Source organism: Delphinapterus leucas, unplaced genomic scaffold (assembly GCF_059928025.1).
Source record: "Delphinapterus leucas isolate spDelLeu-1000000601 "Yukka" unplaced genomic scaffold, BTC_Dleu_Yukka2 spDelLeu_asBTCV2_sq25, whole genome shotgun sequence".
NCBI classification, from domain to species: Eukaryota; Metazoa; Chordata; class Mammalia; order Artiodactyla; family Monodontidae; genus Delphinapterus; species Delphinapterus leucas.
The window spans coordinates 4,947,304-4,958,449 of NW_028322234.1; the positions used below are offsets into that span (position 1 = coordinate 4,947,304).

At 46.4% G+C, this 11,146-nt stretch overlaps 1 protein-coding gene across 1 annotated transcript; it reads left to right on the forward strand.

The window, feature by feature from the left end:
* The first annotated feature begins 5,322 nt into the window (after positions 1–5,322).
* LOC111166558 (olfactory receptor 2M3-like) lies at positions 5,323–8,925 on the forward strand. The gene is given in 3 exon segments (XM_089905876.1): positions 5,323–5,389; positions 7,676–7,819; positions 7,822–8,925. Coding segments are annotated over 3 exon segments (1,041 nt in total). The 3' UTR covers positions 8,652–8,925.
* Positions 8,926–11,146: the final 2,221 nt, after the last annotated feature.

The following is an 11,146-nucleotide window of genomic DNA, read 5'->3' on the forward strand; positions in this document are numbered from 1 at the left end:
TACCCTGTGCTATACGGGTTGTTACTCCAGATGAGGTAATTTTGACCCAGATATGTGAATGATGCTTTTCTGGGATGACTGCTGTCAAGAGAAGAGGGAAGGCAGCAGAGGATGGAAGTCTGTCATTGGTTGAGTACCTTTTGCTTGCCATGCATTTCACAGATACCAATTCACTTAACTTTCCTAACGGCTTTGTAAAATCTTTATCCCTATTTAACAGACAAGGAAAAGTGAGGTTCACAGAGGTTGGGCAACTTGCTCAAGGTTGCTGACTGAGAACTGGTAACTCATGATTTGCAGTAATTCTCCAAACCCTTGCCTATACCTGTGAAACAGGTCCATCTGTTTCTGGACTCGAGGACCACTTTGATTTGCAGTATTTATTGAGTCATCTATTCCTCAATTTTCAGAATAAGGAAGGAGAAATGTCCAATTATCTACAACTTTTTTTTAAACATCTTTATTGGAGTATAATTGCTTTACAATGGTGTGTTACTTTCTGCTGTATAACAAAGTGAATCAGCTATACATATACATACATCCCCATATCTCCTCCCTCTTGCGTCTCCCTCCCACCCTCCCTATCCCACCCTTCCAGATGGTCACAAAGCACCGAGCTGATCTCCCTGTGCTATGCGGCTGCTTCCCACTAGCTATCTATTTTACATTTGGTAGTGTCTATATGTCCATGCCACTCTCTCACTTCGTCTACTGCTTGTTTTTAAAAACACCTTGTATAATTTTGTGGATCTCCTCCGGCCAGCTACTGTGGTGAGGACTCTGAATTTTCCCTGGAGGCTTGAGAGTAAGAATGAGAGAATTACTCTCCTTTGAAGATTTGGGTTTCCATAGGTATTGATTTTGCATCAGGTAAGTGAGTCTCTTTTCAGGGTCGTCTGTGAGTGGAAACAAGAATGGGGGCCACCTTCATGTCTTGGAACTAATATATTAAGGAAGAAGGTCCTCAGTCCCCAAGAACGGCTGACATTTCCATGTCTCTTCTCTATTTCCCTGGTGACAACAAATACCTACAGAATTGTGACACTTAATGTCAAGCTTACTAGTTTAAAAACTTGTAAAAACAATATAAAAATCTCTCCTTCCCCCACTCTTGATTTTCCCCCTTTCCCCTTCCCATGTACATATACATACTATGTGCTCACAACCTGTCCACACCAAGCCTGGGGGAAGTTAAGAACCTCTTGAGTCCTTCAAATGCTGATGTCTTGCCCTGACTGGAGACAATGGGGTTCAGGCCTGGGAAATGGGGAAAAGAAAAATGGGGGTGAATGGTGAACCTGAACTCTTAGGACTTCTTCTGTCCTGCTCATCCATTCTGGCTGCCAAGACATAGTTGACATCAGACAAGGAAGATTAAGGAGCTTCCCATGGTACTTGACACTGGAAGCCACGTGATACATTCATCTCCATCCCAAAGACCATAAATAAGTACCTAAACCTCTAAGCCTGTAGGACTACCACCCTTTGGTGAAGTTGCAGCCTCACTCCAGAGGAGGAAGTTCCCAGACTCGTGCATGCTGGTTGGAGCTCCGTGCCCACGGAGACATGGAGCCTGTTTCGGCAGGAAGGCGCCTCCTGCTGGAGAACTGCCCGCCCCAGCCCGGGCTTTGGCACTGGAGATGCTGATCCAGCATTTTAGGGATGCTTGCAGCCTCAACAAAAGGCACGCTGCCCATACGCGCTGTCTGTCTCAAGGGTGCGCTGGAGCTCTAGTCCCTGGACCGGGTTGGAGCCCAAGATGGCATCTACCCATCTGCAGCCTACCCTAGTGCTCTTCAAGGTACTGATGGAGATGCAGGGTACGGCTGGCCCTTGCCCCAGGGAGACTGGAGCCTGCCAGCAATGGGAAGGAGAGCAAGGCTGAGGCTGCACAGCCTCAGGCCCTGGGGATGGAATTTAGGCTAATGTTAACTTGTTTGTCAGAAGAATAACAAGTTGAAAGGAGCTGAGTTGCTATTTTTATCCTATTCTTACTTCCAATATGCATTGGGTGAGTTTCTGAGCGTAGCCAAACCTTACAAGTTGCTCCACTTTGATCCATCAGGTCTCAGTACAAGACCAAATGGTTTAATTCACACAATTTAATAGAACCTTGGTGATTTGGTGTCTGCTTGCTGATGACCAAAAAACAAAGTCAAGAGAAAAAAAGGAATAAGGTCAGGTTTTTAACCTCGCGTATTATTTCCAACATTTCAGGTGTATCTAGGATCCAAAAAAGTTTAACAATGAAACTGTGTAAGAAAAACAAAGGGAGGGTGGCCCACCGCTTTTTGGGTAAACAATATTAGACTTACAAAAAATTTGCAGGAATAATAGAAAGAACTGTACAGGAATACTCCATAAGCGATGTTGTGTCTTTCTCAGAGAATCACATTCTGAGCACCTGATCTTTTGCCCCTTTACTGTTGATGTTAACTTTGACCAGTTGTTCTTTGCTTACTCTTTCCTCAGTAATTAGTAAGTGGTTATGTAGAGATTCTTTAAGTTTATGTTTTTCCTTAAGCCCTCCCTTGTTCAACCCTTTAGCATCCATTGATGCATTCCTGAGTCATTTTACTATGGTGCTTGCAAAATGGTTAATTTTCTAAGCCCATTTTTTCCCTATATTTATGAGTCAGTATTCTACAGTAAGGAAGAGCTTTCCCTTCTTCCCCATTTACTTACTTGCCTATCTGCTATTTGTCTTCGAGGATAGGAGAATATGTCACCCAAAAGAATTCCACTGTGCTATCTTGATTGTTTTGAGCTAAAGGCACTTGAAACACAGTGAATGCAGGGAGAGGCTTTCTCTGAACTCCCCCTTATGTGTCTATAAACATATCCTCCCAAAGGAATGTGGTTGTCAAAACTCCCCTCCCCAGGAGTTTCATCCCACAGGGAAAATTGACTCTTATCATGGGAGAAGAGATACGAAGTGACACCCACATCCAGATGAACTTTGTCAGAAACTATCATATTTCCCATCTATTCTTCTAAGGCCCATCTATCTTTGCTAAAAACCACCTACTCTTCCTTAAGTGGCCTGTATCTCCACTCCTCTTTTGAAATTAAGATGGTATTTAAGCCTGAATTCTAAGTCATCTCAGAGTTTTTCACCTTCTCCAGTTATCTCACATGTATACATGAGGTATACATATTAATACACTTCTGTTTGTTTTTCTCTTGTTAATCCGTCTTTCATTACAGGAGTCAGCTAAGGACTCAGATGATGACAATGCCTGCCATTGAGTCCCTGCCAAAATGCAAGTGACGATGGTTGATTCCCTTGCTGTATGAAGCTCTAAATAAATAGTTTTTACTTTTCTCATTTAGCTGGTCTTCATTTCTATCCACAGTGCTCAACAATTATTTGTTGAATGAACAATGAAAAAACAATAATTGAGTAGAAAAATGACAGGACTTCAATTGAGTACAAGATTTGCAGAAGAACTGACTAGGCTCCACTTCTTGTCATTCACGATTCAGTTCCCAGAGAGTAGCTAGATATTCACTGTGACACTCAGTGGTGATCACATCTCTCCCAGCCCCCATGGGTGAGGTGAGGGTGGAGAGCCCTGAGAGAAGTATAAGTGGATGTGTGAAGGGATGTTTCATGGACGCCTCTTTCCTTTGTTTAGAAGGGAGTCTGGGGTATTTTTCAAAGCCAGGGCTATGGGGAATGAACTTTGTCCTGAAGCCACTTCATTAAGTTTGGCTTGCTCGTTGGGATGGAGCGTCTGTCTGTTCTCTGGGGTCATTATGAGCTGAGTTAGGTCTCCCAGGATATTTATTCTACAACTAGAGGTGTAAACCTGGGACATGAGCTCATCGATTTATGAAGAAGCTGAAGAATGCCTTAGATGGTTAATTCTATAAATTTTTATTTGGAGCCATGGAGTTGGAGGACAGTCTATGTGTAAGAGCCTTACTCAGGCCAACATTGCTCATGCATTGCTCTGAGGACTAGATCTTTGCGTATTTTCCGCGTCTGACCCATCTCTGCTGAGCTCCACAGGGTGGAGTGGAAGGTGAACTGTGGAGACCTGAATGGGAGTGGTAGGTGCTGAAGCGGGTGAGGGAAGACCTGCCAGATGACGGACTAAAGGTGACCAGAAGGGGAAGAAGTGGATCTGACTTCAAGTTTCAGCCTAGGGAGTGTCCAGCTGGATACAGACATATCTCCTTGTTGCCAAAAGTTGTCAGTATCAGAGACCAAGAAGATGGTAATCTTACTTGGGCAAAATTGTTATCATTGTTTATTTGATCTCCAGTCTCAAGACTCAGTTCCAAAGTAGGCAGACAGACCTGTTGGGTCACTGCCACACGTGTGCCCTCATTACTCTGGTGCCCTGTGGCCGTGCTTCATTCCTGCCTGTGCTGATCTTGGAATCTACCTCCCTGAGTTATTTTCTGTCTCCCTTTGCTGGCATGTCTCTGTAACTTGCTACGTCCTAGGATTTCCCTGTCTGCTGCCATGATATTCTGACTCTAGTGCTAAGATGAAAATGGCATTGTGCATGCACATTGTCCTAATCCAGTGTGTGAACCTATATCCCATCAGAATCACCTTGGGAGCTTTTAAAAAATCATATATGACTACGCCCCATCCAGACCCAGTACCCACTCCCCCACGGGGTGGGACCAAGGCATATGCACATTTTTTTTTTTTTTTTTTTGGTACGCGGGTCTCTCACCGCTGTGGCCTCTCCCGCTGCGGAGCACAGGCTCCAGACGCGCAGGCCCAGCGGCCACGGCCCACAGGCCCAGCCGCTCCGCGGCACGCGGGATCCTCCCGGACCGGGGCACGAACCCGCGCCCCCCGCATCGGCAGGCGGACTCCCAACCACTGCGCCACCAGGGAAGCCCCCATATGCACATTTTTAAAAACATCTTCTCAGACATCTTAGAGACATAAGCATGACCTCAGTCATGAGCACAGGACCCCAGGAATCTCACTCTTGCTTCTTTTTTTCTGTTCATAATTATCTTCCTATCACAAATGTTTTCAATAGTCTTTGTCTCTCTTTGACAGTCTTTCCAGTTTCTATTAGGGGAAATTCTTGAATTGCAATTGTGACATCACACAAGACAGAAGCAACACACTCCAAAATACACCTGTGGAGGCCCACCATCTGTGGAATGAGTATTGGCCATTCCTTCTTTGGAATATTATTTGTCACTGATTCTTAAAACAGTCACAGGTTTTAACCAGGCTAGTGTCAACCAAGGTGAGTGATGTACAACAGGGAGACAGATATGTCCGAGTCCCTGCCCTCATACACCACACTGTCAAAGTAGCAGTGTGGGCTGGAGGGTTGACATATGTCCAGAGATGCCGTGGACCAGCCGGAGAAAGAGGATCTCACCGCCCAGTGTCAGAAGGGAAGGCGTAAGGAACTGAAGTAGCACCAACGAATGGGGTCAGAAGGGCCAAGACAACTGATGGTTGCAAGGCAAATTTTATTATGCTACAGTTGCAGATTATATAGACTAGAAAAAGGAAGGTTGCCAGAGGGTGGTTTACATTATCTACAGACTGTCTCGGCTCAATGTTAACTTCCCTGGGAGGAAACCCATAAACCCAGAATCATCAAAAATAACCTGTATGTGCAGGGGGGGAGACAGCTTTGCTTGTCTCATTTTACATTCTTTCTGATTTCTGGGCCCTGGTGATTTATCTCCCACGGAATGGAACAAGGAGGGGAACAAGTAGGGACAGTCCCTTCGAGCAGCGGCGGCATGCCTGGCATGTCCTTACCTGCTCTCAAGGCTGACTGCTTCCCACACAGAGAGGCATTTCTAGAGTTCTGAGGTTCTCATGATGCATTTGACACAACACTTAGCTCTGTTGCAGTGCCTGCTGTATTGGGAAAATATAATTAAAAAACAAATGTCCTCCCTACCCTGAAAACCTCTCCGCAAAAGAAGAGAGAGAAAACAGTTTTATTTTTGAATAAACATTAAATCAGCATGTGATGTGCATCACAGGTAATCTGCTAAGAGATTGCAAAGACAGAAGGAATGTCACCCTTTTGTATAGGTAGACAGTGACAACCCATTACATACATGATCTCAAGATAAACAGTAGCTACTCCTCAAGGAAAAGGACTTGACAGCACCGTTTGTCACACAGAGTTCATCCTAGATTCACCTGGTAATTGGGGTGACTACCTGCGTTAGGTAGCTGGCTTTATCCAAACAAATACAAACTTCACACATGTTACGACAACAGAGAGTTCTGCAACTTGGAGCAAGGTGCCTGCTGAAGTTAGGGTCCTGACCTACAGAACCTGAGATGTAAGGGCTCTATCTTCCTTGATGATTACATTGCAAAGAGATGGATTCTAGGTCCTTGAGAAGACATTCCTGAGTCAGAAATCTGGTTAGAGCTTATTTTAGTTTTAAAAGGTTTATATACATTTCAGAGAGATAAGGAACTTATAATTATACGTTTTTAAAGTAATTGCTAAGGAAAGTGGAGGTAGGAGTCTTTTCCTTTCTTTTCAGTTTGTATTGGTCCTTGCACCTGTCACCCCCTTTCCCACCTCCTTCTCTCTCTCTCTGCACACCCAATACTCACTTCCCCCTGTCAGAGGGGAAGAAATTTTCCTATACCTGTCGAGGTTCTTCTTGCTGGTCTAAGAATTAGATTGACATGAAACAGATTCACAGGAGAAAATCAAACAAAGGTTTAACAACATGCATATCTGAGAGAGACTCAGGAAAACTGAGTAACTCACCAAAAGGGTTAAAACCTTCATCTTTTTTTTTTTTTTTTTTTTTTTTTTTTGTGATATGCGGGCCTCTCCCGTTGTGGAGCACAGGCTCTGGACACGCAGGCCCAGCGGCCATGGCTCACGGGCCCAGCAGCTCGGCAGCATGTGGGATCTTCCTGGACCGGGGCACGAAGCCGTGTTCCCTGCATCGGCAGGCGGACTCTCAACCACTGCGCCACCAGGGAAGCCCTATCTTAAATACCATCTTCAATTTTCAAGACAAAAGAGGATTTGGGGGTAGTGGTTTGGGACTTCAAAGGGGAGGAAGGCAATTCACATGGAGATGAAAAAGCAAATGTTTGGTAAATAAATGTTTGCTGGGACATACAGTGACAGTGGGAAACAGAGTGGACTCTGATCTCTAGACCCCACCTAGAGTTTCCCCCAACACCCCACACACCCCCTCCCCCCGACCCTACACACATACACACTTGGTCCATGTTCTTTGTAGATATCTCTGGTGATAGCTCTATTCTGGGACAGGCCCTCTGTCTAAATTCTTTTAAGTGTTTTTGGGGAAGGTCAAAGTCTCTTCTTTAGTCTTTTGTGCCTGGATTGTTTTCAGCTCTAAATAATCCACATGCCAAAGAGACATTTTGGGGTGACATTGTGTTCCCCTACATCTTCTTAAACCTATATCCCCTTTTCGTAAATCTACGGCTAGTCACCTGTTACTTAAAACCCCTTCTCTCTCTCCCTTGCATTCTCTGACCCTCCTCCTCTGGGGGCTTGCTCCCTGGTCTTTCAAGAGAAATAAGATCAAATCCTGAGGACCTCTGAGAGCAAATGGATATTCACTGCAGAAGGAAAGGATGGGGCTATGATGGTGCGCTGGGCACTGCCCTGTAGAAGAGACAGGAGGCAGTTATCTTCCTTGTATGATTCAGATGCCAGGTAAGTTGCTTTGTCCTTATGCTTGCTCCTCTATTTTTTCTTCAGGGCCAAGGCCGTGGATGTCTGGAACCACACTGCCCTAGCGGATTTCATCCTTTTGGGTCTGTTCAGCTACTCACCATATGATTTCTTCCTTTTTTCCCTTGTCCTCTGGCCTCTGCTGCTGCCCTGGCTGGCAACGTCCTCTTCTTCCTGCTCTTACAAGCCGATAGGTGCCTGCACACCCCAATGTGCTTTCTTCTCAGCCAGCTGTCTATCATGGACCTGACCCTGAATGGCACGGTAGTACCCAAGATGACAGCCAACTTCCTCTCGGGCAGTAAGTTCATCTCTCAGGGTGGCTGTGCAGCTCAGGTCTTCTTAGTGGTCACGGTAGGAGGAGCTGAGTGCTTCCTCCTAGCGGTCATGGCCTATGACAGGTACGTGGCAGTGTGTCACCCCCTGCGGTACCCTATGCTCATGAACTGGAAGGCCTGTTGTCTGATGACCTTGGTGACCTGGATGGTTGGAGTGGCCGACAGCGTGATTGACGTGGGCGTGGTCTTCCGCTTCCCCTACTGCGGCTCTCTACAGGTGGATCACTTTTTCTGTGAGATCCCCGCCCTGCTGAGGCTCTCTTGTGCTGACACCTCGCTCTTCCAGGACTTCATCTACGCTTGCTGTGTGGTCATGCTGCTTCTGGGGGTCATTGTGGCTTCCCATGCCCGAGTCCTCACGGCTGTGATTAGCATGCCTTCTACTGAGGGGAAACAGAAGGCTCTGACCACTTGCTCCTCCCATCTGGCTGTGGTGGGCCTTTACTCTGGGGGAGGCATATTTAACTACATGCAGAAGGCTTCTGCTGGAACACCAGCGGGAGACAGAGCCATCTCCACCTTCTACACCATCTTTGTGCCGATGCTCAACCCACTCATTTACAGCCTGAGGAACAGGGAGGTAATGAGGGCCCGGAAGAGGGTGCTGGGGAGCTGGAGAGTGTAGACACGCCCACCCTTTTGGGGCTTCCTCCCTCGTTCTGCTCCTTCCTCTTCAAGCTCAGGTGCTATTGCGGCCCATGGTCCTCCTCTCTACTCTTTGGGTCCTTCTGGCTGGTTGGGTTGAGGCTATGAGCTGAGCAATCTGAAAACATTTGGATTGAAGAGGTCAAGGAAACAGATGGTAAGTGATCAGTTTCACAGTGAATCTTTCCTCCACTGAGCACCCCTATTTCTGTCCAATGAAGGTTGATACATAGATACATTAGTTACCTTTACTCCAAAATTGCTAGGGGCAGTCTTTCTTCTGAATTGCATGTTAAAAGTGAGCAAGGAGGGCTTCCCTGGTGGCGCAGTGGTTGGGAGTCTGCCTGCCGATTCCGGGGATGCGGGTTTGTGCCCCGGTCTGGAAGATCCCACATGCCGCGGAGCGGCTGGGCCCGTGAGCCATGGCCACTGAGCCTGCGCGTCCGGAGCCTGTGCTCCGCAACGGGAGAGGCCACAACGGTGAGAGGCCCGCGTACCGCAAAAAAAAAAAAAAAAAGTGAGCAAGGAGTGGGAACCAATTCAGAGGTCATTGTTCACTGAAATGTGGTGCCAAGATCAGAGGTGGAGTCTGACATGTAGGAGCTGTCCGACCTGGACAATGTTACTTCATTCTCTGGGCTTCACTTTATCCTCTGTACCATCATAGCTACCAATAAAGTAAGTCCAACATTTCCTGACACTAATTACTAGTTACTTACTATAACACAAACTCCGTTTCAGTCTATCTTATGTCATTAAGCAATGTAAAGAGTTTTGTGCCTTCTTGAAATTGTACGTTAAATATAAGTGCCAAAGTAGAAAATCTCAAAGAAAAACAGCCAGAACATTTTTATAGCCTGTAGGTCAGTATAACACTGCAGAAGGGACAGAAGACACAAAGGTATCACTCCATGCAATCAGTGAATTTGGGGAGACTATTAATTCTTTTTTTTTTTTTTTTTTTTTTTTTTTTTTTGCTGTACGCAGGCCTCTCACTGTTGTGGCCTCTCCCGTTGCAGAGCACAGGCTCCGGACGCGCAGGCTCAGCGGCCATGGCTCACGGGCCCAGCCGCTCCGCGGCATGTGGGATCTTCCCGGACCGGGGCACGAACCCGTGTCCCCTGCATCGGCAGGCGGACTCTCAACCACTGCGCCACCAGGGAAGCCCGGGAGACTATTAATTCTTGATCATTGAAACCAAAGATGGAATATAAGACCCCAGCAGGAGCTGGCTTCTATCATGTTTCCATCACAGGGACTCTGGAGGGATTTGGGAAATAATCTCTTGAGCCATGTCTTCTACAAAGATCTCCTTGAACACGCTGGACCGAAAATCTCCCCTCAGTCGTTCGATCACACTGCTCCCAAGAGTCCTGCTCTCATCCTGAGAGCCTGTGGGGTTTGGGGCACCAAGTGGCTGTGCATACAGAGTGATGAAGGAGAGGGCATGTTGCCAAAAACCCTTGGCTCTCTGCACACTGAGGCCGATCAGAAATAGAGTTTTTGGAGGAAAATAAAGATAGCTCTTAATTCTTTGCCAGGCAAAGGGGAAAACAAAGCGGACCAGCACCTCAAGAACCATGCCCCCCGCTTCCTGGGGAATCAGAGGAGATCTTATAGGTGGGGTTCGCGCTCCAGGGTATATGGTAAGGATCTAAGTCATGAAGGTCTTGCATTTTTCTTCTTCTTCCATTATTTCAAAACAGTCTCAGCTGGCGTCAGGTGTCCTGGTAATTGGGTCCAGCAGCCCAGTAACTGGGCTCATTTGTCTCTGGTTTATTGGTCTGTGACCTTTATTCTGAAATCGAAAAGCTACAAGGGGTGATTTGTTACAAGGGAGTGCAGGGAGGGTGAACACAAGGTGCAGGATGTAATTTACATCACACAGAGTTAGGGGGTGATAAGTGCAGGATGTAATTCACATAGTGTCAGGGAGTGATAGGTTAGCTTTGTGAAGGACAAATCTAGTTACAGACACTATAGACTAGTAACAGTTAAAATAAAGCTAGGAGTGATTAACTCTTTGAGGCCTGTTTATGTTTCTTCTCTAGCCTGTTCACTGTTCCCTTTACTTTCCTTGTTCTCAGGAGAGGAAAAACTTCATTTCTATTTTTGCTGCAACAGGTATGGTCCAGCCCTCGGAGAGTCTGGAGTCTGACTACTGATACAAAGTGTTCCAGGCAGAGGGGACAGCTGAGCAAAGACTAAAGACAGTATTCTAGAACAGAAAGACTCAGGGAGACTGAGTAAGAGCTGGCCAGAAAACAGGGCCCACATCTTGTAGGGCCTTATTGGCTTGTGAGGAGGTAGGGCTTTGCCCTTTTTAGCACTTTTCTATGTACGGGAAGATGCAAAGTCTGGGCTCACTGAAATCATTCCCTTGATACGCACCTCAGCTATTTGGGTCCAGTATCTTGTGCTTCTCATCCTGAGTCTCCTCAGGGTGCACCTTCAGGCTTGATTGCTGACTGCTAG